General features: G+C 44.6%; 1 protein-coding gene across 3 annotated transcripts in view; it reads right to left on the reverse strand.

The window, feature by feature from the left end:
* ST6GALNAC2 (ST6 N-acetylgalactosaminide alpha-2,6-sialyltransferase 2) overlaps positions 1-27,754 on the reverse strand; it is a 230,125-nt gene that overhangs the window by 43,456 nt on the left and 158,915 nt on the right. For all 3 annotated transcript variants that reach the window (XM_068264437.1, XM_068264435.1, XM_068264436.1), the window contains 3 exons: positions 20,248-20,334; positions 20,119-20,173; positions 16,618-16,798 (listed from right to left, as the gene is read on the reverse strand). In XM_068264437.1, the coding sequence (XP_068120538.1) occupies positions 16,618-16,798; positions 20,119-20,173; positions 20,248-20,334 (323 nt within the window). The remainder of the gene's footprint in view (positions 1-16,617; positions 16,799-20,118; positions 20,174-20,247; positions 20,335-27,754) is intronic.

The following is a 27,754-nucleotide window of genomic DNA, read 5'->3' on the forward strand; positions in this document are numbered from 1 at the left end:
CCAAATTTTCCAACGAACGTTTTTTTGGACGATAACGACCGTTATCGTTCAATCCCACCGATCCAACCCGGCGGATTTTTTCGAAAGATAATCGTTCAATCGTTGCAGTGTGTACAAAGATCGTCCGATAACGCATGTTCTTATTGCCTGTCATAACGTCACTTCCGTTTGCGCACGCATTTTTTAATCGTTCGTCGTTCAGTACTTTATACTTATATCGCTCACGTGTGTACACAATCGTTCATTACGAACGATCTTTTCAGTCTAATTTGAATATCGTGTAAACGTCACGAATCGTTCGTAACGAACGATCTTTATCGGACGTCTATACGAACCCTAAAGAGCTGTGCTTGCTGGACTTTAACTTTTTTTTTTTTTTTTTTTTTTTACACTTTTTCATGCAACCTTTTTACCGCATGATTCCCGCATGAATAATGGCTGTTTCCGCATCTTTTTCCCCGCATGCGGAAAACATGCGGAAAATATTAGTGAATGTGGAAAAAATGCGGAGTTTACCGATGGCGGGAATATAGCGGTAAAATTTTGCGGAAAATGTGGCTCTTTGAGAATAGAGCCCATTGGGCTCTATTCTCAAAGAGGCCAAATCACCGCAAAATATTACCGCAAAATTACCGCCAGCGGTAATCTCCGCATTTTTTGCTGCATTCACTAAAATTTTCCGCATGTTTTCCGCATGCGGTAAAAAGAGTGCGGAAACAGCAATTAAACGTGCGGTAAACATGCAGAAAATGTGCTGTAAAAAGGTTACATGAAAAATAGTTAAAAAAAAAATTTCAAAGTCCACCAAGCACAGCACTTAAGCCTCCAGACATCATTAAAATCAATGGGATGCGAAATATATCACCTACTACTTGTAGGTGGTAAAAAATCGGTAATTTACGCTGAAATAATGCGCCGGCGAAAATACCGACTTTTGCGGAACTTTTTCCGCATTACTACCGCACATTTACCGCATGCGGAAATAACATGCGGAAAATTTTGTGAATCTCAACATTGCGATGTTTTGGTCGCAAATTTCCCACACTGACTTTACCGCATGCGGGAAGTCATTGAGAATAGAGCCCAATGGGCTCTATTCTCAAAGACTTCCCGCATGCGGTAAAGCACATGCGGGAAGTTTGCGACCAAAATACCATCAAGTTGAAATTCTCAAAATGTTCTGCATGTTTTTTCCGCATGCGGTAAAAGTGCGGGATTCATGCGGAAAAATTTCCGCAAAAGTCGGTATTTTCCGCAATAAAAAAATCCATTCTCAAAAATGTTCAGGCGCACCATTTCGTCGTTATTTACCGATATTATTACCGAAAATATTAGTGAATGTGGAAAAAATGCGGAGTTTACCGGTGGCGGAAATATAGCGGTAAAATTTTGCAGTGTTTTTGCCTGTTAGTGAATAGAGCCCAATACATTTTTTTTACTTGCATTTGGTCTAAGCTGTGCGTGTATCATAGTTATTATAATTTTTATGCACAGCACCCAAGTAATTTAGCATATTGCAATCAATTAGCATTATTTTAATTGTCCCAGGTGTGAATCCTAATTTGCCCCTCTTAGCCCTCCTTTCCACGGACTGCTGATAGGCAGTGAAATGCCTCTCAAACTCTCTCAACTGCTCACTGCTGCCTAGTAACTGCCTGTTGCTGCATGATAACTGCTTAAGGTCTCTTTTCCATGAACTGTTGAGCTGTGTGCTCAGCAAGCAGTTGCCAGGCAGCAGTGAGCAGTTGCCAGGCAGCAGTGAGCAGTTGCCAGGCAGCAGTGAGCAGTTGCCAGGCAGCAGTGAGCAGTTGTAAGAGTTTGAGAGGTATTCTCACTACCTAGAAACAGTTCGGGGAAAAGAGGCCTAATTCTGCCTGGTAACTGCTTGCTGAGCACACAGCTCAACAGTTCGTGGAAAGGAGGCCTTATGCTTTGAAAAGCAGCCTGCTATCTATTGTTTTGCTGTGCACTTTATGTGACACCTGACTGATACATTCACCAGCTACAACCACGATGAAGACAGATTCAGTGTACTTTTGAGAAAAATCTGACGAAGAAACAGGTATTCTGTCTAACAGTTTGCAATGCTTATATGCTGTATATATATTACCCTATCAAACTGAACATGTGCCTTGATCAATATTATTTTAGCTGTAACTTATTTTTGCATGAAGTTTACAGTACACACTGTAACACCACTTGTTTACGAAGTTGTACTGTCTGACATATGGCCTAGATCTTTGCAATATTTCCCGCTCTCCTTGTGGCTGATGCTCACAATCGAGCTTTGTGACTCCCACCGCAGCATCTTCGGGACACTGGAACATTGTGCGTGTCTGGGACTAGTTTGTAAAAAAATAAGGAATGCCATTGTTTCTCAGATCTGATAGGCTGCTGCAGTGAAATGTCACAGTGTCTGGCTGCCGTCTCCCTGCATGGTTTGTGTCATCTCCCATGAACTGTGTGTATTTATTGGCGTCAGAACAAGACCGTATTATAGAGTTCTAGGCTTAGAATAGAACACAGAGATTTGTACGTTGATTAGAAGACAGAAAAGGGATGGGTAAGAGATGTTGAAACAAATGGGAATGGTCAGACGTACTGAGATACCAATCAGTCAGCACTTACAAGTTTACTTGTGATTATGCACTCAAAAACCAGTTTATTAGGCAGGGGCGTTGCTAGGATCCTAAAGAGATCCGGGGCACTTTTGGGCAGGGATGTGCTCACGAGTAGTTAGCTACTCGAATTCGTGATACACATAGAAGCGGCGGACATCTGGATAATTAACCCCCTGTCTCCCAGGCACACACCCGAGGCAATTAAGCCTCATTAGAATCACTAATTCGAGTAGCTAACTACTCGTGAGCACATCTCTGCTTTTGGGCACTCCGGCCGGAAAACTGGTGTGGCCACGCACCAGAATGTGGTTGTGGTCATGGTTGAAGCCAAATTTACATGAACTTAACAGTTCCCCATAGCTTTTTCTGACCTTCTAGTGGACCCCCTCCCATCCTCCCACGGGCCTCCCATTGAGGCACCTCAACTGTCAGCAAGCCCCCATAGAAAACTGACAGCTCCCTGCATGCCCCCCTAAATGTTTACAGCACCCAGCATGGCAGCACAGCACCCAGCATGCCCACATAGAGGCACCACAGCAGCCAGCATACCCCAGATTGATGCACCACAGCTCCCAGCATGCCTGCCATTGAGGCACCACAGCTAACTCTGCCTGGAGGACATCCGGGGCACCCCAGAATAGACCCAGGGCACGTGCCACTGATCTTTGGGGCTTGCAACACCCCTGTTATTAGGAAAACCTGTCCACCTAGTTATTGAAGCCAGCAGTTCAATGCAAAAATCATACAGATACGGGAGCTGCAGCTAATGTTCACATCAAATACACATCAAATACATCTCATTAATTTTGACCATGGCACGATTGCTGGTGACAGTCAGGATGGTTTGTGTATTTCTGTAACTGCAGATTTGCTGAGAGTCTCACACACATCAGTCTCTAGATGAAGGGTATCCGGTCAATGAAATTCAGGTGATGAACCACAGGAACCAGGTGAGGAAAAAGGAAACCAAAAACAGCTTTTGCAGCTCTCTAGGTGTTCCCAGTCTGTGCGTGCAGCTGCATAAGATACTGTACTGTAGACCTGAGGAAGCGGGCAGGTCTCATGAAACGTGTCGCCTTTTCCTGTGTCAAATACAATTATCTTTAAACCTCCCACCTCAGACTAAAAAAAATTCATTACCCATGCAAAAATGTTTTCTTTACCCAAGTTTACCCATTGCCTACTATATTGGGGCACATCCTCCCATTTTGTGATCAGTCTTTAGATGTTACTCAGAGTAGTGTAAAAAACATCCAGCCAGTGGAAGTTCTGTGGACAGAAATGCTTTGTTAAACCAACAGGTCAAAGAAAATGGTATTGGTATATATATATATATATATATATATATATATATATATATATATATATATATATATATATATATATATATATATATATATATATATATATATATATATATATATATATTCCTCTGTGCATGAATAAAAAATTCTAAAAATGCAAATTTATAAAAAAATGTATCATTTTTATTGCTATTGCACAGGTGCAGAACTCTCCCGGCGATGTTGCATGCTCAACAAAGCGTGACTCGGCCAGGCTACCGGGCTGTACTGCAAAGGACAGGAGCCACCTGAGGAGACGGCAAGGGACCGAGTGGCCTCAGGGGGGGGTTAAGGAAGCCCCAGATAAGTATGGAACCAGAGATGTTTCAGATCAGGTTCTCTTTAAGCACAGCAGAGCCCATGAACAGCCTTGGAAGTTGGCCTCGATCACTGTGAGTACTGCTGTGGATTTTTGTTGTTTGAGAATTGAGAGTTCTGGTTAGTTGAGCTCCAGATAATCTGGACCCTACTGTATATAACAGCAACTGATCAGACTACAAGGCTGAACCCCAACACCTTTAACAAAGCACCAAAATTGGCAGACACTCCAAGCTAGAAGATAGAGTATGGCTGGCTAGAGAGAAACTTCTTCATTTAAGTCCACCTAAACTGAAAGATTTGATTGTACAATACATCAATTTCAGAAGATTGCCTTCTTGAAACAAAAGGTATTTACAATTATTCAGGTTGGAGTGAGCATATGATGTTTCCCACAATGCCTCACTGCTGAATATGCAAATCATCTTTAATGTCCTTGAAAGCTAACCACACCTCCAGAACCACTGGAATGCAATGATGTGTCAGCTTGTTAATATTACAGAGCCACACTAATCCAACATGTTTCAGATTTGTTGGTCATCATCAGTGCAAGGCATGGATTAATGTGGCTCTATGGGGTAGGATTTGAAACACCCAGATTTACAGAATACCTAGCAAGCTCATGGTGAACCAGAACGCCCAGGAGTGTGTAATACCAGCAAACTTCTGTTTTTCAAATCACCTCAGTAAGGCCTGGTGCACACCAAAAACCGCTAGCAGATCCGCAAAATGCTAGCAGATTTTGAAACTTTTTCTTTTTCTGTAGCATTTCAGCTAGCATTTTGTGGTTTTGTGAAGCGTTTTTGGTGTAGTAGATTTCATGTATTATTACAGTAAAGCTGTTACTGAACAGCTACTGTAACAAAAAAACGCCTGGCAAACCGCTCTGAAGTGCCGTTTTTCAGAGCGGTTTGCGTTTTTCCTATACTTAACATTGAGGCAGAAACGCATCCGCAATCCAAAATCTGCAGCAGCCCGGGAGTATGCGTTTCTGCAAAACGCCTCCCACTCTGGTGTGCACCAGCCCATTGAGATACATTACCCTAGCGGATCCGCACCCGCAAGCGGATCGCAAACCGCAGCAGAACCGCTCTGGTGTGCACTAGGCCTTAGTATGCTTTTTGGTCTCTCTTAGCCCCTTGCACACTCCTGGGAGTTCTAGTTCACCATGAGCTTGCCGGGTGTAAGGATCCCTTCTGTAGCGTATTCTGTCTGTTGCAGTGGAGCTGCAAACGGACAGTTCTGGCTTATCTGCTTGCATTCGGTTGTGCATTTGCAATATGTCTCATTGTCATTTGCAAACACTCTGCAGTTCTGGGCAGCTCAGGATGCTGTCATCATTCCACCAATTGCTTGTTGCAGCTGAGCTGCGGCCAGATAGCCCTGGATTTCCTGCATGCATGTTCTTACATAATACTGCATGTATTTCTTATAGGGGTCCTTTGCATTCACAGCCAGCTAGCAAATGGTAATCAAGCCAGCTCAGGATTGAGTGATTACCATTCAGCTGTGTGGGGATTTGCATGCCTGCATCCATTGGCTTATGCCAGCATAAAGGTCTGCCTCCCATTTCATACCCCGCCCGTCATAGTGGTCAGTACACTTATCTACTGGGCACCTTGTTACTCTGTATAGTTCTGTTATTGTAGTTCTATGCGACCTTATTACTTGTGCTTTAGCTAGTTCTTGATAAATATATATGCAGACTGCTAATATATCTTTATCCGTTAGTTGAGCCGTTTGTTATTTTTCTTATTATTGTGTATTGCCTAGTTCCATGCTTGATGGACGTTCGCTGCATCCACGGTGGATCAGTAAATTCCATTATCCAGATAACTTGGATTCTGCCATCACCATGTTGGTGCCTGTAGTATTTCTGCTACTCTAGTTTCTGGGAACGTAACTATTGGCTGCAGTTGCTATTACATAGTTACATAGTTATTTTGGTTGAAAAAAGACATACGTCCATCGAGTTCAACCAGTACAAAGTACAACTCCAGCCCGTCCCCCACATACCCCTGTTGATCCAGAGGAAGGCGAAAAAACCCCCACAAGGCATGGTCCAATTAGCCCCAAAAGGGAAAAAATTCCTTCCTGACTCCAGATGGCAATCAGATAAAATCCCTGAATCAACATCATTAGGCATAACCTAGTAATTGTAGCCATGGATGTCTTTCAATGCAAGGAAAGCATCTAAGCCCCCTTTAAATGCAGGTATAGAGTTTGCCATAACGACTTCCTGTTATGGCAAACTCTATACCTGCATTTAAAGGGGGCTTAGTTATGTTCTATCCTGTAGTCTTGCCTGGGTGGATGCTTGCTGGTGACTTTTGTTAGCCTGCTTGCTCTGCTTCTGTGGACGTGACTGTGAGCTGCGGTTGCTACTAGTTACGCTCCAATCTATAGTCCTGTCTTGTACCTGTCTGAATGCTTGCTATCCCTAAGGCAGCACAGTGTGAACGATTGCAGCGCAACATAGCACTGCGCTGCCATTGTGTTTTATTTGTAGCGATATCAGAAGCCCAGAGCTGTAGTTGCTCTGGGCAGCCTGTGTAACCTCTTCCATTATCCAGCTCTTAGCCTTGTTGTGCTGGGTGGTCAGAAAGTATGACCCCCCCAGCATTACACCGGGTACTCTGTACATCAATTTCATAACAGTTAACATATTTCAGTAGCATTTATGAGGACTAAGTAGGTCTGTTCAAAGCTATGTGCAGAGTAAAGCAGGTGCTTCTGGAAGCATTAACAGATGTGTGTCCATAAATACAATCTACTTAGATGCTATGAAATATAAAGGCTTAATTTCATTATTGGTGCCTTAAAGGGACTCCGAGCTCAAATTAAAACAGAAAATGGTACTCACCTGGGGCTTTTTGCAGCCCAGTGTAGGTCGGTAGTGTCCCACGCCGGCCTCCTGGCTCTTCTCCCTTCACCTCCTCAGAAATGGCTTGCCGGCGGCAGCCGGGCAACACTTGCCCCGAGTGTCGGGCTCCTCTTCCTCAAACATCATGGCGGCCAGTGTGTCAGTACAGCGCATGCGTAATTAACCACTTCGCCATATCTGGACGCATATATCCGTCCAGATAGGCAGTGGTGCTGCAGCCGTGTGTTGCGCGCGATCGGGCGCGCGCCCGCGCGCGCCCCCGCTACCTCCCGCTGCCCCCCCGATCAGTGAATGGGAATATAATTCCCATTCACCGATCCAAGTCCCCGGCAGAAATACCGACGCTTTCTCATCAGAGAGCGTGGTATTTCTGCCCCCAGGAAACAACTTCTCTTCATTTTAGTTCCTAGATGCGACATCGTTCGCATCTAGGAACTTTTTGAATGTGGCCATCTTGTGGCCAAATAGTAAACTGCACCCACATACCTGTATTGAATAAAAAATACATTATTTTACATCTAAAATTGGCTATTTACCTCCCAAACTAAAATTACCCAAATACATTTTTGTATTAAAAAAAATAATAAAAAAAATTACAATTAAAAAAAAAAAACTACATAAATAGTTACCTAAGGGTCTGAACTTTTTAAATATACATGTCAAGAGAGTATCTTATTACATTTTTTAAAATTATAAGCTTGTAAATAGTGATCGACGCAAATTGAAAAAATGCACCTTTATTTCTAAATAAAATATCGGCGCCATAAATTGTGATAGGGACGTAATTTAAATGGTGTAATAAGCGGGACAAATGGGCACATAAAATGCATGGGTTTTAATTACTGTAGCATGTATTAATTTTAAACTATAATGGCTAAAAACTGAGAAATAATGTTTTTTTTCCATTTCTATCTTAATCTTCCTGTTAAAATGTATTTACAGTAAAGTGGCTCTTAGCAAAATGTACTACCTAAAGAAAGCCTAATTAGTGGCGGAAAAAACGAGATATAGATCAATTAATTTTGATAAGTAGCGATAAAGTTATTAGCGAATGAATGGGAGGTGAACATTGCTTGGATGCATAAGATTTTCGAAGCTGTAGGCTGAAGTGGTTAAACCGCGCATGCGCCGTACTGTCACGCCGGCCGGCGTGGTGACGTCAGCCATTTCTGAGGAGGTGATGGGAGAAGAGCCAGGACGCCGGCGTGGAACACTACGGACCTACACTGGGCTGCAGAAAGCCCAAGGCGAGTACCATTTTCTATTTTAATTTGAGCTCGGAGTCCCTTTAATCATGGAAAATGGTCTTCAGTCTCTTGTGCAGTACAGTGGGAAAAAAAAAAGTTTGTATTCTTTTCTAATTTTACTCTCCTAGAACAGAAAATCACTTTCAATAGTTTCTGATATCTGAATTAAACATTTGACTTTTAGCATGCCTCAAGTATCGGTGGCATTATCTGCATACTGAAATCCATATCCTACTGTAAACCAGCGGCCAGAAAACCTGTTTAGCTTTGACATCAACACATGAGCTGCATTGATCAGATAATGGGCATGTGTTTACTGAAAACTCTTATTTGGAAATGTTCTCCTTGTAGAAGGCCTACGTTGAAGAAAACCGGTTTCAGGTAAGGGGAAGTGCAGTGAACATATAAATGGTTTAAAACCTTTTTAATATAATTTATAAGATGAATTACAAGTAAATCCCACACAGTTACTTAAAGAGAACCTGAGGTCATATGTGACATGAGGTAAACAGGTGTATATACAGTACAAAACATATTAATAACCAGGCTGTTTTACTTGTTTTATTTTGCTGCCTGAAAGAGTTAATTTGTAGGCATGGAAGTGACAGCTTCTGTCTTGTCAGCACCTTGTTGGGAATATAGTAAACATCACTGATAAGCAAATTACAGCCATAAAAGTTTTCCTGGCAGAATACAACTTCTGAGGACAGGGTCAATAGTTCATGTATTTTCACTTAATAGACTGCTACTGATTAGAGACAGTAAAACATTCAAGCTACCTTGTGAATGTTTAAATATAAAAGAAAACCCTGGGATACTTAAAGGGACACTTAAGTCAAAAAAAAAATGAGTTTTACTCACCTAGGGCTTCCAATAGCCCCCTGCAGCTGTCCGGTGCCCTCGCCGTCTCCCTCCGATCCTCCTTGCCCCACCGGCAGCCACTTCCTGTTTCGGTGACAGGAGCTGACAGGCTGGGGACACGAGTGATTCTTCGCGCTCCCAGACACATTAGCACCCTCTATGCTGCTATATGGTATATGATATATGCTATAGCAGCATAGATGGCGCTATTGTGGCCAGGAACGCGAAGAATGACTCGCGTCCCCAGCCTGTCAGCTCCTGTCACCGAAACAGGTAGTGGCTGCCGGCGGGGCCAGGAGGATCGGAGGGAGACGGCGAGGGCACCGGACAGCTGCAGGGGGCTATTGGAAGCCCCAGGTGAGTAAAACTCATATTTTTTTTTTTTTATATATATTTACTTTAATGTCCTTTTTTAAAGTCATTTTTAGGAGTAGGAGGATAAATATAATTTATCTCATCAGTTTATTTTCACCTCGGGTTCACTTTAAAGCAGATCTGTGACACATCAAATAGTATTAAAAAAAGTATCCCCTGCTTCCTTTAGCATTCAGTACTCCAGGCTTCTTATTTTTGCCACTTCCTGATGCTGTTTTATGTGAATTTTTTTTACATTATTTTATCATTCTGCCCTAAGATGGCTGCGACCCCGGAAGTGCTTCTGGGGCCTAGCGGTGTGCACATACAGCGTGCATTCTCAGGTACAGCCAGGACCGGGCAGAGGCGAGAGAGGCTCCAGCCTCTGGGCGCATTGTAGGAGGTGGCGCACAACTCGCCCAGCTATCATTCCCCTATTGTGTTTAAAGCAGAGAGAACTTAGAAAAGGGGATACATGGCAGTAACTTCAAGCTAGATAACTAGAGATTGTGTTGGGGAGATTGGGGGCTCTGGGGTGCCTTTTCCTCTAAAAGCAATTAGTGTGTGACGGCTGGGGTGGGAGGGATGGGGGGGCGCACTTTGGTGTCTCAGCCTTGGGTGCTGGAGGACCTTGTACCAGCTCTGGGTACAGCCATGGAAGATTAGAGGAGTATGTGCAGAGAGCTCTTGTGCATGGCTCGGTCACCCCTGCAGTCTCCAGACCGTGACATGAGCCCTGTCTTCTGCACTCACTTCTGCAGTTCACAGGCACGTTTCACGGGTGCAGAAGGAGTGCAGCACAGAGGGAGACTTATGACGTGCAAGAAGGGGGTGGCAGTGGGCCGAAGAGGGGTGGAAACAGGAAGGATCAGCTTCTAAGTCACTGCCTCTTCCTCCAACATAATTCTTTGACTTGTTAGACAAATAATTGCCAGTCACCTTAGGAGAGAAGGACATGGATGGAGGGCAAGGAGTAGTGCAGAGGCGGTATGTGGACTTAAAAGACAACTGAAGTGGAGGGGTATAGAGGCTGCCATATTTATTTCCTTGTAAACCATACCAGTTGGCTGGCTATCCTGCTAGTCCTATGCCTCTAATACTTTTAGCCATAGCCCCTGAACAAGCATGCAGCAGGTGATTCTGACATTGTCAGATCTGACAAGATTAGCTGCATGCTCGTTTCTAGTATTGTTCACACACTACAGCAGCCAAATAGATAAGCAGGGCTGCCAGGCAACTGGTATTGTTTAAAAGAAAACACATATGGCAGCCTTCATATTCTTTTCACTTCAGTTGCCCTTTAAAAGGAACACGTGTATTAAAAATGTTTACTTTCTTGCAAAAAACTAAGGTATTCCTTTTAACTTCTTGTTGTATTCAACTATGAATACACACCTCACCTCTGTGCAGAGATGTTTCCCTGGTGTCTCCATGACGGCATTGGGTATTACTCCGCTCCCTACTCTAAACAGGATAAGTTGAACTCTATAAAAGACCACACCCAAACCGTCCCCAATATTTATTTATTTTCCTCGCCTCCAGCAGGACAGGTTGATTATACAAAACAGAAGAAAAAAGACACATTCCTTAAACACTATTGTGTAGAGCTAGTCGCATTAACTTCTGTGGAATTTGGAAAAAAAGTTGTTTGCTTCACTGACAAATAGAGATGGCCAGAATGGTTCGGCTGCAAACTTATTTGCACGAACTTAGGTGGTTTGCGTTCGCGAACTATATGCGAGTTCGAACCGCCCCGTATACTACATCATTAGGGTCAACTTTGACCCTCTACATCAGTCAGCAGACACAGGGTAGCCAGTCGGGCTACATTTCCTCCTGGAGCCCCCCCCCTGCCCCCTTTAAAAGGCAGGCAGCATCAGCCTTTTCACTAACTTGCGTGGCTGCAGTAATTAGAGAAGGGAGAGAACATGCTGTAGACATAGGGAAAGTTTAGTTAGGTTCTTGTGTTAGACTTGTTATTCTTGCTCCTTGCTGATACTTATTGCTAAAAGCACATCTCAACAGCTCTTTTGAGAGCTAATGTTCTTGTAATCTATTTTTTTTTTTGTGTGTGTGTGTGTGTGTGTGTCCCACAGACACTTGTGTTGCATATACAGTCCTGTCAGTCAGTCGCAGCTGCTGGACCTTGGCCTTTTGGTAATTCCTACTGTGCCAATGCCAGGCCCAGCGCATTCAGTGACTACCTGTGTGTGTGTATGACAGCTGCGCATTTGTAATACCAATCACTGCGTACCCACCTGTTCAGTGCACCTACCTACGTGAGCGCACACAGTGTTATATAGCACCAGTCACTGCACCTGTTCACGGTACCTATGTGTGTGACAGCTGCACATTGTATTGATACCAGTCACTGCATACCTGTTCACTGCACCTGTGTGACTGCACATTGTATTAGTCAAGTCAGTGCATACCTTTCACTTCATTTCCCCCCCCCCCAAATATATGCAAAACAGGCAGAGGCAGGCCAACTGGCAGGTCTGTTCGAGGTCGTGATTTTGTGTGGCCCTGGACCAAAGTACAGTGTTCAGAAGGCGCGTGCCATCAACCCCCAAGATTGTCAGGACGTAGTTGACGATTTAACACAGAACACCTCAGCTTCTGCACAGAAGCGTGACATATCTTCCTTCTCCTGCTCTGATTCTGGCATCCCATTTAATACTTAGTCAGCCGCCACCACCAAAGTGCCATCACCCCAGGGCTCAGCGGTGTGGAAATTTTTGTGTGCGTCTGCCTCGGATGAGAGCAATGCCATCTGTATTCTCTGCCACCGCTGGCTATATGAGTGTTTCTTCTGCGGCACACCCAAGATAATTAATATTGATGCTTCATTGTGGACAGACCAAATTTGATCAGCTGGACAGTCACTGTTGTTCTGTCATTGAGCTACCTCAGCCCGGTGACTATATGGGCTTGAAAACCGCTATCGCCAGCACTCTGGCCATGGTGCGCAACAGTCCAGCACGCCCATCACTACACAGCTGTTTGCGGTGCGTTACACAGCGAGTTTTGGTCTGTCAGTGTGAGGCAGTACACTAATTACACTCCTTGATTGATGTATACACAAGAAATATGTTTGAAAGCACTTTAGGCCTCCAATTTAGCATGCAATGTGATTTCTGCCCTTAAAACGCTGCTGTGCGTCAAATCAGATTTTTCCCCGGGACTTTGGCGTGTATCCCACTCCGCCATGCAAAAACTCAGATGTTAGATCCCTTGAAACCTCTTTTCCATCACTTTTGTGGCCAGCATAAATGTTTCTAGTTTTCAAAGTTCGCCTCCCCATTGAAGTCTATTGCGGTTCGCGAAAGTTCGAGGTTCGAAAATCAGAAGTTCGAGCCATCTCTACTGTTAAATCGGTTATTAAAATATTTCCTTTTGAAATCTATAGCAAAAAAGAATTGTCAGCAGCACCGCTAAAGTGAAAAAATTAGCTCCTTTTTATTTGTGCAATAAAATCACATGTCAAGAATAGGCTGAGGGCAACTACAGTGAGGAGAATGCCAGCGCATACCACTAAGGGCCCGTTTCCACTAGAGCGAATCCGCATGCGTTGTCTGCATGCGGATTCGCACAGCCAATACAAGTGGATGGCCCTGTTTCCACTTGTCAGTTTTTTCCAGCATTTTTCTGTGCAGGAATTTTCTGCACGGTAGAGCCTGCAGAATTCGCCTGCGTGAGGAATGCAGGCGATTCGCAGGCTATGTATTTGATAGGGAAAACGCACATGCGTTTTTGCCGCGATTTCGCGTGCGAATTCGCATGAAAACTAATGTAAATTGAACCAGGCAGTGACATGGTTAAATTCGCATATACCCTGCCTATGCGAAATCGCGGCAAAAACGCACACGGAATCGCATCCGCATGCGATTTCGTCAGCGGTGGAATCCCAGCGATTCGCACTGCACTAGTGGAAACGAGCCCTAAGGCTTCATCTGAAATGACCACCAGCTCAGCGTGCAGCACCTAAATAGATTTTCTGCACACTTCGCATTCAATTCAGATGCAAATCATATGCAAATCTGCTACTTCTTATCATGCAAACAGGAAACTCAGGAGGAGGGGCTGGGAGCAGCTAACCTGACAGTTACATAGATACAAAGTTAAGGAAAGGTAGGGGGAAAGACTGTGTATCCCCAAACACATGCTGCAATTGAATGGTTAATTGCACAGGCAACTACAGCCCGCTGTTTTGAAGTGACATGCTTCTTCTTCAAGTTGCAAGCTCATTCTGAAACCCTTTTCTTGAAATATATATGCATGTAGTACTCAGTAATTTATTTTTTTTTTTATTTTTTTTTGCATCACTACCATCTTATGTCTAGTTATTACACAGTAGTATGCTGCCATGGAGACACCAGGGAAATAGGAATATTATTCTACTCCCCTAATTATCCTTTCCTTGTGTATCTCCATGGCATCATATGGACCCACCCAGACTGCTTCTGACTTGTGATAGTAACATAGAATATCAGGGGCCATTTGGGTGTGGTCTTTTAAGCTGGCCACTAACTGTCCAATTTATAGTGAAAAATCGTTCGAGCGATGAATTCTGATCGGAAGGAAATATTGTAATACATCGTTCACTAGACCATCAACGAACCAATCTTTGCTTCCTATCTATCACAACCAACAAGGAAATCCAAATTTTGGTTCGATGAAAATTCATTCGGACGACATTTTTTTCACTCATTCATAATCGATTGTGTCCACCGATGGAGATTATTTACAACCAATCCGATCAGAATTTCTGATCGCTCGAACCATTTTTCGCTAGAAATTGGACCGTTAGTGGTCACCTTTAGTTCAACTTGTCCTATTTAGGGTAGAGGGCAGAGTAATACCCAGTAATATGCTGCTATAGAGGTACACTAGGAAAGTAAAATGACTGTTAGGTGAGTATAACAATTTTCCTATATCTCTGGACAATGTCTGATTGTGCTGCCCTACGTCACGCATCACACGCATGCTCAGTGTGATCTGTGATTGAAGACATGCACAGTAGTGACTTTTTTTTTTTTCCATCAGCTTGTGCTGCTCTTAATTCCTTCAAAGCGCATGCCCATAGAAACAACCGCAATTTATTAAAGCTCAAGATCCTAGTAGCTATGTCTGCTAGACTCAGCAAATTTGGAAGGTAGGGAGAGGACACCTAAGCCACTTCCATGCCAAATTGCAGCCCCCTCCGCCAGGTTTGCTGGTTCACAAAATGGGTTTCTATACTATATGTCAGGAAGCTGAGGGGAAGCAATTGGGCACAGAAGAGGATTCTCTCTACCCTCCAGATTTGGTGTGTTTTGGAGGCATGCACCAGAAAGAGACCAGAGTATCCCAGCCACCCTTACTACTGCCCCCTGGAGTCCCTACAGACAGCATGCTGTTTTACAAAGTACAGGTACCTGCAGAGTTGAGTGATGCTACTCTGTGTTTGGGGTACTGTGGTGTAAACTATGCTTAGCCCAGCTCAGCACAACCAGCATTGGGGTATGGACTGGGGGTTGGGGACCCCTTGAACACACACTAAGGCAGTGGCATACCAGGGGCATTTGACAACCGGTGCTGGTTATTATAAGACACCACCCACCCTCCCAACTCCTGTGTCCTGGCAAAATGGCACAGAGGCGGCAGATATCGATTTCTACTGCAGAGGTAGGTTCAGTATTGTAACTATCCAGATCATAAAGATAACTTAAACGGTATTGGCATGTAGAAGGCACCAAAATATGTAAAATAATTACAGTTCCAAAAAAGAGGAGCGTGGTGAAACCTGGCTCCGAGGAAGACGCCCCAAAAATAGGCAATGGTTTATTAAAGCTCAGACAATGCATTTCATGGTATTGTGAATCTACTTCATCAGGGCAAAATCAAAATTTGCCTTGATTTTGACCTGATAAAGTGTGTTCACAAATCCACAAAACATGTCCAACCTTAAAGCGGACCCAAAACAAACATTTTTTTAATTATAAATATTTAGTTGCAGCACTCTGACACATACAAAGATAAATAAACACTGTTTCAAGCCTATTATCATTTCAGTACATGCTTTTCACCCTTCTCTTTTCATTACTAGGATTATACCTGGGGCAGCCATTAGCAATTCCTCCATTGCCGGACACCATCTACTCCACCAGTTTGCCGGATTTTGTCCCGGCAATTTCAAAGGAAGGGAGGGGTTCCTCCAATAAATGTAAAATATTGTATATTTGTCGTCATGCAGCTGAAAAAAGGCTGCTATTTATTATTATAATTTAGAAAATGGATTTTATTTCTGAAATCTTGTATTTTTAATTTGGGTCCACTTTAAAGGAAACCTGAAGTTAGGGATATGGAAGCTAACATATTTATTTCCTCTTAAACAATGCAAGTTGCCTGGTTGTCCCCATGATCCTGGGTCTTTTTAATACTTTTAGACCCTAAACCAGCATACAGATCAGGTGCTCTGATGCAAGTCTGACTGGATTAGCCGGATGCTTGTTAAGGGTTGTGTCTCACACTACTAATGTCAGAAGATCAACAAGACTGCCAGGCAATTGGCATTGTTTAAAAGGACATAAATATGGCCCCCTGTATTCCCTTTCACCTCGGATTAACTGTGTGTTTTCCTTGGAGGTAAGTTCCATTTTCCACCTTGTTTTTCATTATTTTGTATATTTTTGCTGTCTTCTACATGCCAATATTTTTGTGGGACCAACCCCTGGTGTTAGTGTGTGGGGAGTTCTATCATTTCTGGGGAGTGCTACTACTTAGTTGGGCCCATTTGATAAAGCAATTTAAAAGTGATTCATTTTTTTTACCAGCTAATAAAGGAGTTTGAACGTAAATAAAAAAACATGCACTGCATCTGGTTGCCTACACAGATGTAGGAAACCGGTTTTGCCTGGATTGAGGCGTTTTTGGAAAGGTAACGGCTATCATTTTTCCTTTGACCAGTATTCATACAAGAATAAACTAAACCGTATCTAAAAGGTTACCTTGCTCAGGAATATTTTTCCAGCCATATGGAGAGTCTCTTTTCATGAGACTGTTCTTTTCTTTGAGATGATGATCCCACATGAGCACTGGGACGTCAAAATTAAACAACTTCCGAAACAAAATATCTTTCTGTATGCGGAAACGGAGAGAAGTAGGACACGCTGAGGACAGCTCCTGAACCTGAGAATCAGAAAAAGGAAAATACATTTTCTTTATTTCTACCATAGAGGGTCTGTCCGGTATGCTTATCTTCATGTTTATAATTAAATGTAACTACTTCTCCCCAACAGGTTATTTCCCCTTCAAGACCAGAGCAATTTTCACACATCACGCTCCTCTCATTCATTTGCCAATAACTTTATTGCTACTTATCACACTAAAATGATCTATACATCGTCTTTTTTTTCTCTCCACAAATTACTGGTGCTGAAGTGGAGTGCACAGGGGCATAGATACACGCTACAGCAGTGCTGTGACCGTTAAGCATGTCACTTCCAACGTTTAGACTGTAAAAATAAGTCAGCCCCTAGTGTTTGCTAAAATGCTTATAACATCTGCGCTGTGATGAGGTGTTTAGGTTTAAAAGCATACAGGTCATTTTCAAAGCACATTAATAAAAAAAAAATGTATAGTTATAACAAACTGCAGCTAGTTTACTATAAGGATAAACCAAGACAAACAGCTAGTAATGTTCATATTGGGGTTGAAATGCCAGTGTCTCAAACTGGGGGTAAAACCAGTAATGCAACAATTCTGTATTATTGAACGGCTCCCCTTTCTAAAGGACTTACGAGGCCAAAAACAAAAAAAGTGAAGTACCTGCATCATGTTTAACCACTTGAGGACCCAGCCTTTACCCCCCCCCCCCCCCCCTTAAGGACCAGCGCTGTTTTAGAAGATCTGTGCTGGGTGGGCTCTATAGCCCCCAGCACAGATCAAACAGGCAGAGCGACCAGATCGCCCCCCCTTTTTTCCCCACTAGGGGGATGATGTGCTGGGGGGGTCTGATCGCTCCTGCCTGCGTGTGGCTGGCAGGGGGGGGGGCACCTCAAAGCCCCCTCCACCGCAGGATTCCCCCTCTCCCTCTCCTCCCTCCCTGCCCCGGAGATTGGAGGCTGCACAGGAACGGATCTGTCCTGTGCAGCCTCTAACAGGCTCCTGCCTGTCATGTGACAGCGATCCCCGGCCGCTGATTGGCCGGGGATCGCTGATCTGGTACAACGCTGCTACTGTTAGCAGCGTTGTACAAATGTAAACAAAGCGTATTATTTCCGCTTGTGTTTACATTTAGCCTGCGAGCCGCGAACGGCGGCCCGCAGGCTATTCACGGAGCCCACCGCCGTGAATTGACAGGAAGCAGCCGCTCGCGCGAGCGGCTGTTTCCTGATTAATTAGCCTGCAGCCGGCGACGCAGATCTGCGTCGCTGGTCCTGCAGCTACCACTTTGCCGACGCACGTTATGAGTGTGCGGTCGGCAAGTGGTTAAATGCACGAAGGACACCATCCGCTTCCCCCCCCCCCCCATGCAGTTCCGCCGGGTCCCCGCAGTGCAATAGCCCCCCGTGACGCTCCCGACCCCACAGCCCGGGTCAGGCTCTCCTGGCTCTCCTAATATGGCCGCCGGAGCTGGCCGCGGCTGCGCAGTCCACATAGACTGTGCGTGGATCGGGGGGGGGGGGGGGGGGGGGGTGGCCCTAGAGCTGCGCAGTCTGTGGGCTCGGGAGCGGCACGGGGGGCGATAGCACTGCGGGTACCCGGCGGAACTGCACGGAGGGCGCGGATGGCATCCTCTGTGCATTTAAGCACGATGCAGGTACTTCACTTTTTTTGTTTTTATATATCAGTGGGAACATTAGAGAAAACGCCTACCCTGCTCTCTGTTTCATTCTTCACTGCTCAGCTTGCTTGTTAGCAGCCCTGATAAAATTCCAAACTGAGCATTCAGTCAGGAATCATTATAGCTGAGTCTGTTCTCTGTCTTTTCAAGCCCAAGGCTGCTCCTTTCTGGCTCTGCTATAATGACTCAGCTATAATGATTCCTGAGCAAAGCCAGACTGCATGCTGAGTCGGGGATTTTATCAGGGCTGCTAACAAGCAGGCTGAGCAGTGAAGAATGAAACAGAGAGCAGGGTAGGTGTTTTCTCTATTGTTCCCACTGATATATATGGTAAAATACATGAGGGTGCTTCGTCTCTGGTTCACTTTAAAATGTACGAGAGCTGGATTAACCACCCTGGCGTTCTATTAAGATCGCCAGGGCGGCTGCGGGAGGGTTTTTTTTTTTTTTTTTTAATAAAAAAAAAATATTTCATGCAGCCAACTGAAAGTTGGCTGCATGAAAGCCCACTAGAGGGCGCTCCGGATGCGTTCTTCTGATCGCCTCCGGCGGCCAGAAGTAACACGGAAGGCCGCAATGAGCGGCCTTCCGTGTTTCGCTTACCTCGTCGCCATGGCGACGAGCGGAGTGACGTCATGGACGTCAGCCGACGTCCTGACGTCAGCCGCCTCCGATCCAGCCCTTAGCGCTGGCCGGAACTTTTTGTTCCGGCTACGCTGGGCTCAGGCGGCTGGGGGGACCCTCTTTCGCCGTTGCACGCGGCGGATCGCCGCGCTGCGGTGGCGATCAGGCAGCACGCGCGGCTGGCAAAGTGCCGGCTGCGTGTGCTGCTTTTTATTTGATGAAAATCGGCCCAGCAGGGCCTGAGGGGCAGCCTCCGGCGGTGTCCATACCGCCCGGCTGGTTAAACAAAACGCTTTATACATACCTGGGGCTTCCTCCAACCCTATACGCATTGATCACTCCCATGCCACCGTCCACAGTCTTCCCGCAGCTCTGATACTGGGTCCCCGCACTTCTGTCAGTCGGAGAGATATGTAGAGGGCGCACTTCTCCTGCGTAGACTGGCTCCGACTGACGGAAGTGCGGGGATCCGGTATCAGAGCTGTCGGAAGACTGAGGACGGCGGCATGGGAGCGATCCGTGGGTATGGGGCTGGAGGAAGCCCCAGGTATGTATAAAACGTTTTGTTTAATCCAGGTCTGCGTCCCTTTAAGACATGCCTCTGCCACACTGCTTACCAGGCCCCAAGCACACCCCTAGTCACGCATACCATAAAGTTTTCATAAGAAAAATATGTTTTACAATTCAATCTGGTCCTTTCTATCCTGGTACATGTTCCTTCATATTTAAATTGATATATTTCTTATTTTCTAATATTTAGGATGAGAAGAGTTTAGAGTCGAACACAATTTTCAGTAGAAAAACATATTTACATAGATCTGTACACGAGTCCTGAAAGCGAGATAAGTGAGGGAGAAAGTGAGACAGAGGGACAGGATTTCCAGAGAGGGACTGTCCAAAAGAGGGACAGTTGAGAGGTATAGTTATTAGTTTATCTGATGAGGAAAGCCTGTGACTGAAGGACTGCAAGCTGCTGTGATAGGGGACACAAGTGCAGTACGGCTACAGCAAGCTGTGTAGAAACTTATGGTGTTCTTACCTTTTTTCCTTCTAGCGTCCTCAGCAAAGTTGCTTGGTTGTCCGCCTCCGCTATGCTATAAGTAACAGATGCATCTCTGTCAGTTTTTAATATAATATAAGAAAGAAATAGCCCTTTGTGGAGTCTCACCTATCCTGTTCAGCCTGGGACTCTGCAGGATTGGTCTCCTTCAATCTTTTCACACCTGAAGAATTTATATGATCCAGCCAAATATTTCTATTAAAAAAATAAATAAAAAATAAAAGTGTTAAGAAGTGTAATTGCAGTAATAACGAAAGGATGAAATAGCTGTAGCAATTATTGTAAAAGCCAGAAAAGGTTTTGTTTAAAGAAAGATTTAGGCGGGGTGAAAAAGTTTGCTTCTTCCAGCACCCCCCCCCCTCCCCCATAATCCTTGAGTGAGGTCCCTCAGTGTCTTCCTGGTCCCCCTCCATTGATCTGCTGCCAGCCCTGGTTGATCTGCTGTCAGGAATACTGTGCATACTGGTAGCATGCTAATGGGGACGGGGGGACTTAGAAGAAGTCCCTGGAAATAATTAAATTCCTGTTTGTACTTTAACCACTTCGGGACCAGCACCCTCTGCCCCCTTGAGGACCAGAGGGTGATGGTACAGTAAACCGCCGCTTCCCGACGAATCGCCGCTAAAATGCGCCGTTCCCGCCAGTCACGACGCTCTGTCCGCTTTCATTGGCTCCTGACCCTGTGACTTCATGTAAGCCAATGGGAACAGCTTACAGGAATGACAGGGCCAGGAGCCAATGAAAACGGCTCCTGCCCGGCTCACAGTGCTCTGCCGTCATAGAGGCGGCAGGGCAGCACATTGCGGCGGGGACAGAGCGGCGGGGACGGGCGGGAGCGCGCGGTGAATGGGACGTAGAGTTTACGTCCAGTCAGAACCGCAGCGCCCCCTGCCCGACGTAGAATCGTACTGCGTCAGTCCGCAGGTAGTTAAGGTGGCCTATGACCCATTTACATTATATTTTTTTTACAAGGAGGACTCAGACATCTGACACTACACTTCTTTGTTAATTTTTTTTCCTGGTAAGTATTAGCCAACTTTTTCACCCTGTCTTGGGCTTCCTTTAAAGTTGTCCTTGTATTATTAGAATCAAACAGAGAAGGATCTGTATGTTGGTTGCTCTGTCCATTCATCACTAGATGTATGGGGCACCTTTAGAGCCTTCACCAGACTTGTAAACCATTAGATTTTTCAGATAATTTTAACTTCACTGATACAACTGTTGTCAGGGCTGACTATAGAATTTTTACTGCCTGAGGCAAACTTGTAAGAATGCCAGTCCCCCCGAATTGCAATGTTCGCACAGCACCCGACAATTTGCACTGCACTTTCTAGCTGCGGTAAGCCTCCCGAAAACACCCTCAGTATAGGTAGGCAGCCAGGTATAGGTGCACCCAGTATTGGTAGCTAGGTACAGTTGCCGCCAATATAAGTTAGCCAGGTACAGTTGCTCCCAGTATAGGTTTGCTAGGCACTCTCTTCACTTCCTGTTTCTGCCTGGTGCTTACCCCAGCCTTCTTCTGCCTGAGGAAGTCGCCTCACTTAGCATCATGGGCACACCGGGCTTGACTGTTATGTATGATGATTTACTGTCATTGGCAAACGCAGGGGGGGATTACAGCTGCCCAGAATCCCCCCTCAGACCAGGGCCGGTGCAGTGTCTGGGGACAAACGCAAGTTGAGACACCAGAATATCTGCAGGCATTTTGCAGCTCACAGCACTGCCCCCTTTCTTTCCATGATACAGCTGACTTTGGATGCAGCAGCAGCATGTGCACAGAGAATGGAGCAGCAGTGTGTGTACAGAGCATGGAGTAGCTCTGGGGAACTTAACAGAGTCAGGTATGAGCACAGCCCTGTGCCCTGCTGTGAGAATGCTTCACTTTCCCCTTCATTACCAATGTCAGCTGTCCTCATTATTATCTGTATCCAAACTGCTGCTGATCGAACCCGTTGTCGATTGAGAGCAGATCGGACATTTAGGAAAGAATCGTCAGATCCTGTCAGTCGGGTGGGAAATTGCATTGTGTGTACCCAGAATGATGTCCTACCATATTATTAAACTGTATTGTGCATGGCTGAGGGAGACCTTTCAGGAATCCCCCCCCCCCCCCCCCCCCCTTGAAAATCCTGGGTTTGTCCCTGACTGTGGTTAGGGATCATGGTGGTTAGGGATCAATTGTTTTAGTTTGATAAATTAAATAAAGATTTTTGTTAATAAAAAGCTTGTCTGAGGCAGGTGAGCCAATTAAGTACCTAAATAGAATATAGTAACTGGTTGTGTCTGTAGATGTGATCAGACTCCGCAAAGGGAAATCTGGTTGTAGCACTGATGTGGCATGTGAAAAGGCTGTTATGTATACATAAAAGGGAAAAGTAAGCAATCCATAATCATGTTAGTGCTTTTATTTCAGCTGCATATATTTCAAGAATAAATAACAGAGTTGTTCTCAAGAAAAAGAAAAATCTCACAGTTAATTTTTTTTATTTTTAAGTAGGTCGCTTGTAAGATAAGAAAATTCAGAAGGAAAGTTTATGAAGGTGGATTTACAGTCCAATATGACCTTCAGCAAATACTTGTTTCCTACTTTTTATTGCGCATACAGTTATCCTCCTATTCATTTTTTTTTTTTTTTTTACACAGATGACATTACTGTGGAATAAGGCAAAGTCCTCCAGCACAGAATACAGCAGTGCTGAAAACTGACATTGCAATAAAGTGAGAAAAAAATTTAGCTGAAAAAGGTTACGTTTTATATTACATTCATTCAGAAAACGTTTACAAGAAACACAAGGTGAATATAAACTAAGTTCAACAATTGTATCTATCCTCCTTTCTGAAAAAAATAACTTTTTTTTAGATATGCCACAGTTTTTGTTTTTTATATTTAAATCTACTTTTTAAGTTTTTACTGTCATTTTCTCTGCTCAATAACACTTGCATTGAAATATGCCAGAGCTAAAATCTATGAACTGTTGACCCTTTTTATCTCTTTCCTGCTCTCAGAAGCCATTTACCGCCAGGAAAGTTATTTTTTATTTTTTTATATATATATGGTTGTAATTCATTATTGGTGAGGGTTACTCTGAGTCAGGCCCCGGTCCGACTATAGACAGAAACTGCTACTTACATACCTGATGTTTAACTTTTTCAGGCAGAGAAAGGGAAAAAATGAACACAGTCTAGTTATTTGTGACTTGGCACTGTACATACACATGTCTGTCTCATCATGTCACATGTCATCTATTGCAGCCTTTAAAGTCAGTCAGATACTTACCTATGGCAAGGATAAATTCTGGATCCTATTGAGCCTTTCCTGTCCTCTCGTTTCAGTGCAGTCACCCACATTACAGCTATTTGCCCAACTTGTCAAATATACCTCCCTGAGCCTTTAGAAGCATTGGTGCTCATGAAGCCTTCCAAGGGCTCATGGAAGCAGGATAACTTCACCAGGGACAGCATTGGAAGGAGGGGACTGGGGACTCAATAATATCCAGAGCCTTTCCTCTCCATTGGTAGGCATTTTTTTTAAAAATATATATATTTTACACACTACAGATTTGATTTAAGGTCGGTACACTTATTCCTGAAGAGGACACTGCACAGAATAACCACTCTAGTATACCAGAATGATGCATACTGTTATAATAAGGAGGGGAGGAAGGACAATAGTGCATGGTCAAGCAGCTTCCTGCGGGCAGGGTAAGGAGAAGAACGATACGCAATCTTTAAACAAGCTGAGGGGACATTTGAGCACCATCTGGATTTGCAAATGGATATCTCAGCCAAGTTCCATCTTGTGTGTGTTTGTAGCTATATGGTGAGGAAAACTCTTCTTTGCTTACAGTCACACTGAGTCCTGCAAACTAAGACTTCCTGCTATGCTTGCTCACCCTTACCAACTACAATTAGTGATCAAAAGACAATAGAAAAACGGATCTGCATTGCAGCATGTAACTAATATGTTTCTGAGCACGGTGAAATGTTCTGTTAGGCTCTGTTACCATTTGTCCTGGACCACGTTTGGCCAGCGGGAGCCGTTGGTCCACCCAGGTCCAGCTGTAGCCTGGGGCAGATGCGCTCCCCCGTAGGCTATATGGGGGAATGCATCCGCCTGCTCGGGATTATCATGGACTGCACAGAAGTGCGGTCCTCTTACTGCATCGGATCACAAGCGTTCACAAGTGTGCTCTTATTTATAAAATAGGAGCTGTTCACTCAATGAGCGGAGAACGGACAAAAAAAATGTCCATTCCTCCGCTTAAGTGGGAACAGAGCCTTAACCTTTAAAGTAACTATTGTAGGCCATGCATGCATCATTTTTCCCACTCGATTCTATAGAAAAGCATTCCTCATTGATGGTAATAATAAATTATCGGACGAGACAGAAGATATCAATTGACCGTGGGAGGAACATCAGTAGATCGACGACCCAATAGACTTTTTTTCATGTTATGAGCAGTGTATGGAAGATTTCAAACCTCCCCTGATCAGATTCAGATCAGCGAGGGATCGATCTGTATGCCACATCGGGTGGCAATCTATGTGTGTACGATCACCTTGTCTAGCAAATGTTTATAGATGTTCTTTTGACTGAGAGTGAGAAGAATATGGAGGCTGCCATATTTATTTCCTGTTAAACAATACCAGTTGCCTGGCAGCCCTGCTGATCAATCTGACTGTAGTAATGTCTAAACACCACCAGAAACAAGCATGCAGCTAATCTTGTCAGATCTGAGAATAATGCCAGAAACACCTGATCTGCTGCATATGCTTGTTCAGGGTCTATGGCTAAAAGTATTAGAGGCAGAAGATCAGCAGGACAGCCAGGAAACTGGTATTGCTTAAAAAGAAATAAATATGGCAGCCTCCATATCCCTCTTGTTACAGTTGTCCTTTAAATCAGCCCCCCCCCCCAAAAGTCTGTTTTAAGATAGCTAGATACTGTATTTGTGGATGAGGGCTTATTCACAGTGGGACATTGTGTTGTAATGCTGCATTGTGACTTTAACATCGCATTATAATGCAAAACAAAAAAAGTGGTAGCGTACAATAACGCTGCATTACCTTCGCATACAGTAGCTACAATAAAGCATACAGACCATGAACAGTATGCTTCCCTATACCCGGTAACGTTTGCGTTTAGAGATAACGCAGTGCGTTACCATAACGCTACACGCTACAATGCGACGCTAACGTCTCACTGTGAACGACCCATAGGATTAGCATTGCGGTAAGCTGTGTTATAAGCGTTTATAACGCAGTTCTGCAACGTCCCATTGTAAATAAGCCCTGAGTCTTTAACTCTATCTTCCAAACACTGCTTAATTTGATTTTTCTACTATTTTTTTTTTCTTTTTTATTAACATTGTGAGGAATGATGCATGACAGATGACTCTTCCTGTTGCATCAGTGGTCAGACTAGCAGCAGCGATAAGAATTTCATGAGATGATCTCTTTGTGGTCTTCACTGAGAGAGAAGTTTGCAGGTGATCCTCCTCACTCCAGTCTAGGGATGGCCCTTAGGTAGAGTGACCAGATTTTTGCGGGTCCAACCTGGGAGGGGGGCGTGGGGCGGGGGAGGACAGCGCGCGCAGCGGCTAAAGTGGGGAGGACTGAGGAGCGTGCAGCGCCGAAGACTGGGGGAGGGGGCTGCGGCGGAAAATGGGCATGGCCATGACATTGTATGGGCGGAGCTAACGTAATGATGTAACAGCGAGGCACAAGAAAGCAGTGTTTACGCCATGATGTGGACAAACGAGACTTTGTATCATGGGTGTGCAGAAACTGTATGATGCTAATAGTATACCGTAACCACAAAGCAGCAAACATAGCCATCTATGACCATTAAATAATAAATGCAGTAACCGTTACCCCGGACATCAGAAAATAAACGCAATAGGCAACATGTCAGCACAAAATAAATGCAATGCGGGCAACATGTCAGTATAAAATAAACGCAATGCGGGCAAACATGTCAGTACAAAATAAACGCAATGCGGGCAAACATGTCAGTACAAAATAAACGCAATGCGGGCAAACATTTCACCAGAAAAGAAACGCAATGCGTGCAAACATCTCACCTGGAAAAGAAACACAATGCGGGCAAACATTTCACCAGAAAAGAAACGCAATGCGGGCAAACATCTCACCTGGAAAAGAAACGCAATGCGGGCAAACATTTCACCAGAAAAGAAACGTAATGTGGGCAAACATTTCACCAGACAAACGCAATGCGGGCAAAGTTCACCTGGAAAAGAAATCATTTACTCACCTGGCAGAAGTCTCCGGCCTCTGGCGCGCTCCTCCCGGGACCACCTTTCCCCTGCATATCTCCCGCGCTGACAGGGCTACGGCAAGATGGCACCCAAAGCCCTGTACTGGAGACACAAATAGTCTCCAGTACAGGGCTTCGGCAGCCATCTTGCCGTAGCCCTGCTCGCCTGCCGGTGTTGGAACAGACACCGGAAGAGGAGGCTGGAGCGGGGCTGCAGGCAATGAACTGGCACAGCGTCTATAGACGCCGCTGCCAGTTCATGAGGAGAGAGTGGCCAGAGTCCCGAGGCCGCAGCGGGACGTTTCCCGGGACCTCATGCAGCCTGGGACAGCGGACCCCGAATCCGGGACGCGTCCCGGGCAATCCGGGACGTCTGGTCACTCTACCTTAGGAGAACTCGTGGAGAACATGTGATCACTTTGATCAGCTGATAGATTTGTAAGGTTCTAATTTGCTGGTCCTGATCATGTGTTAAACTAGGAAGTCATCACAGGAAATCAGAACATTACACATCTATCAGCTGATCAAACTGATCACATGCTTCTCCACGAGTTCTCCTAAGCAGGGCCATCCCTACTCCAGTCCAAAAACCAAAGACAAATCATAGTTTTGGATGGCCCACAGACTTGTATGTCAAAGTCAAAAATGTAATGTGTCGTTTTGATATTACACAAAGAGGAGGAGCCAAGGGGTACAGCCAAGAGAAGATTATGTTAAAAGTCCTGGCATTATACTCGTCTGAAATGATCGGTGTCGCATTAGGCTGGCCAAGGAAATAGCATGTCTGTATATTTGTGTCCTCTAAAACGATACAAGGTGAAGACATTGGCAAGGAGGAGGGACCTGGCAGGGAACATGGCAGAATCATGCTGGTGGAAACTTTAGAGGAGATGAGAAGATTCAGATCTGTGACATTTGGAGCAGAGGAATGAGCAGGCTGGGTGTGAGATATGAAATCCATCTGTTTGGGATTCTGTTTTGCTGTGAGCTGGATTAAACCACACAGGAGCAGGTGGGGGACTGGGAGGATGTCTGTTATACCGATAAGAATACAGCAGAGGAAACTGTAGTGCATCGTCTGAAAATCAGTAGAATTTTTTTTTTATTCTACTGATTATTATATAGAGTGTTAAGATGGTGGGTATTTACACCCTGTATTTAACATATGCATTAGTTTATATAATGCAGATCAATGGGCATCAGAGGGAAATCTGACTGCTCTAAGGGCACAACATATGCAGAGTCTGCTGAGTGCTGTATAAACGTCCAATTGTGACTCACTGAGGTCATATGGAAAGGGGAGGATCAAATCATCAAATCTCATAGGGGAGGGCTGTG

This window comes from Hyperolius riggenbachi, chromosome 12, assembly GCF_040937935.1.
Source record: "Hyperolius riggenbachi isolate aHypRig1 chromosome 12, aHypRig1.pri, whole genome shotgun sequence".
In the NCBI taxonomy this organism is placed as follows: domain Eukaryota; kingdom Metazoa; phylum Chordata; class Amphibia; order Anura; family Hyperoliidae; genus Hyperolius; species Hyperolius riggenbachi.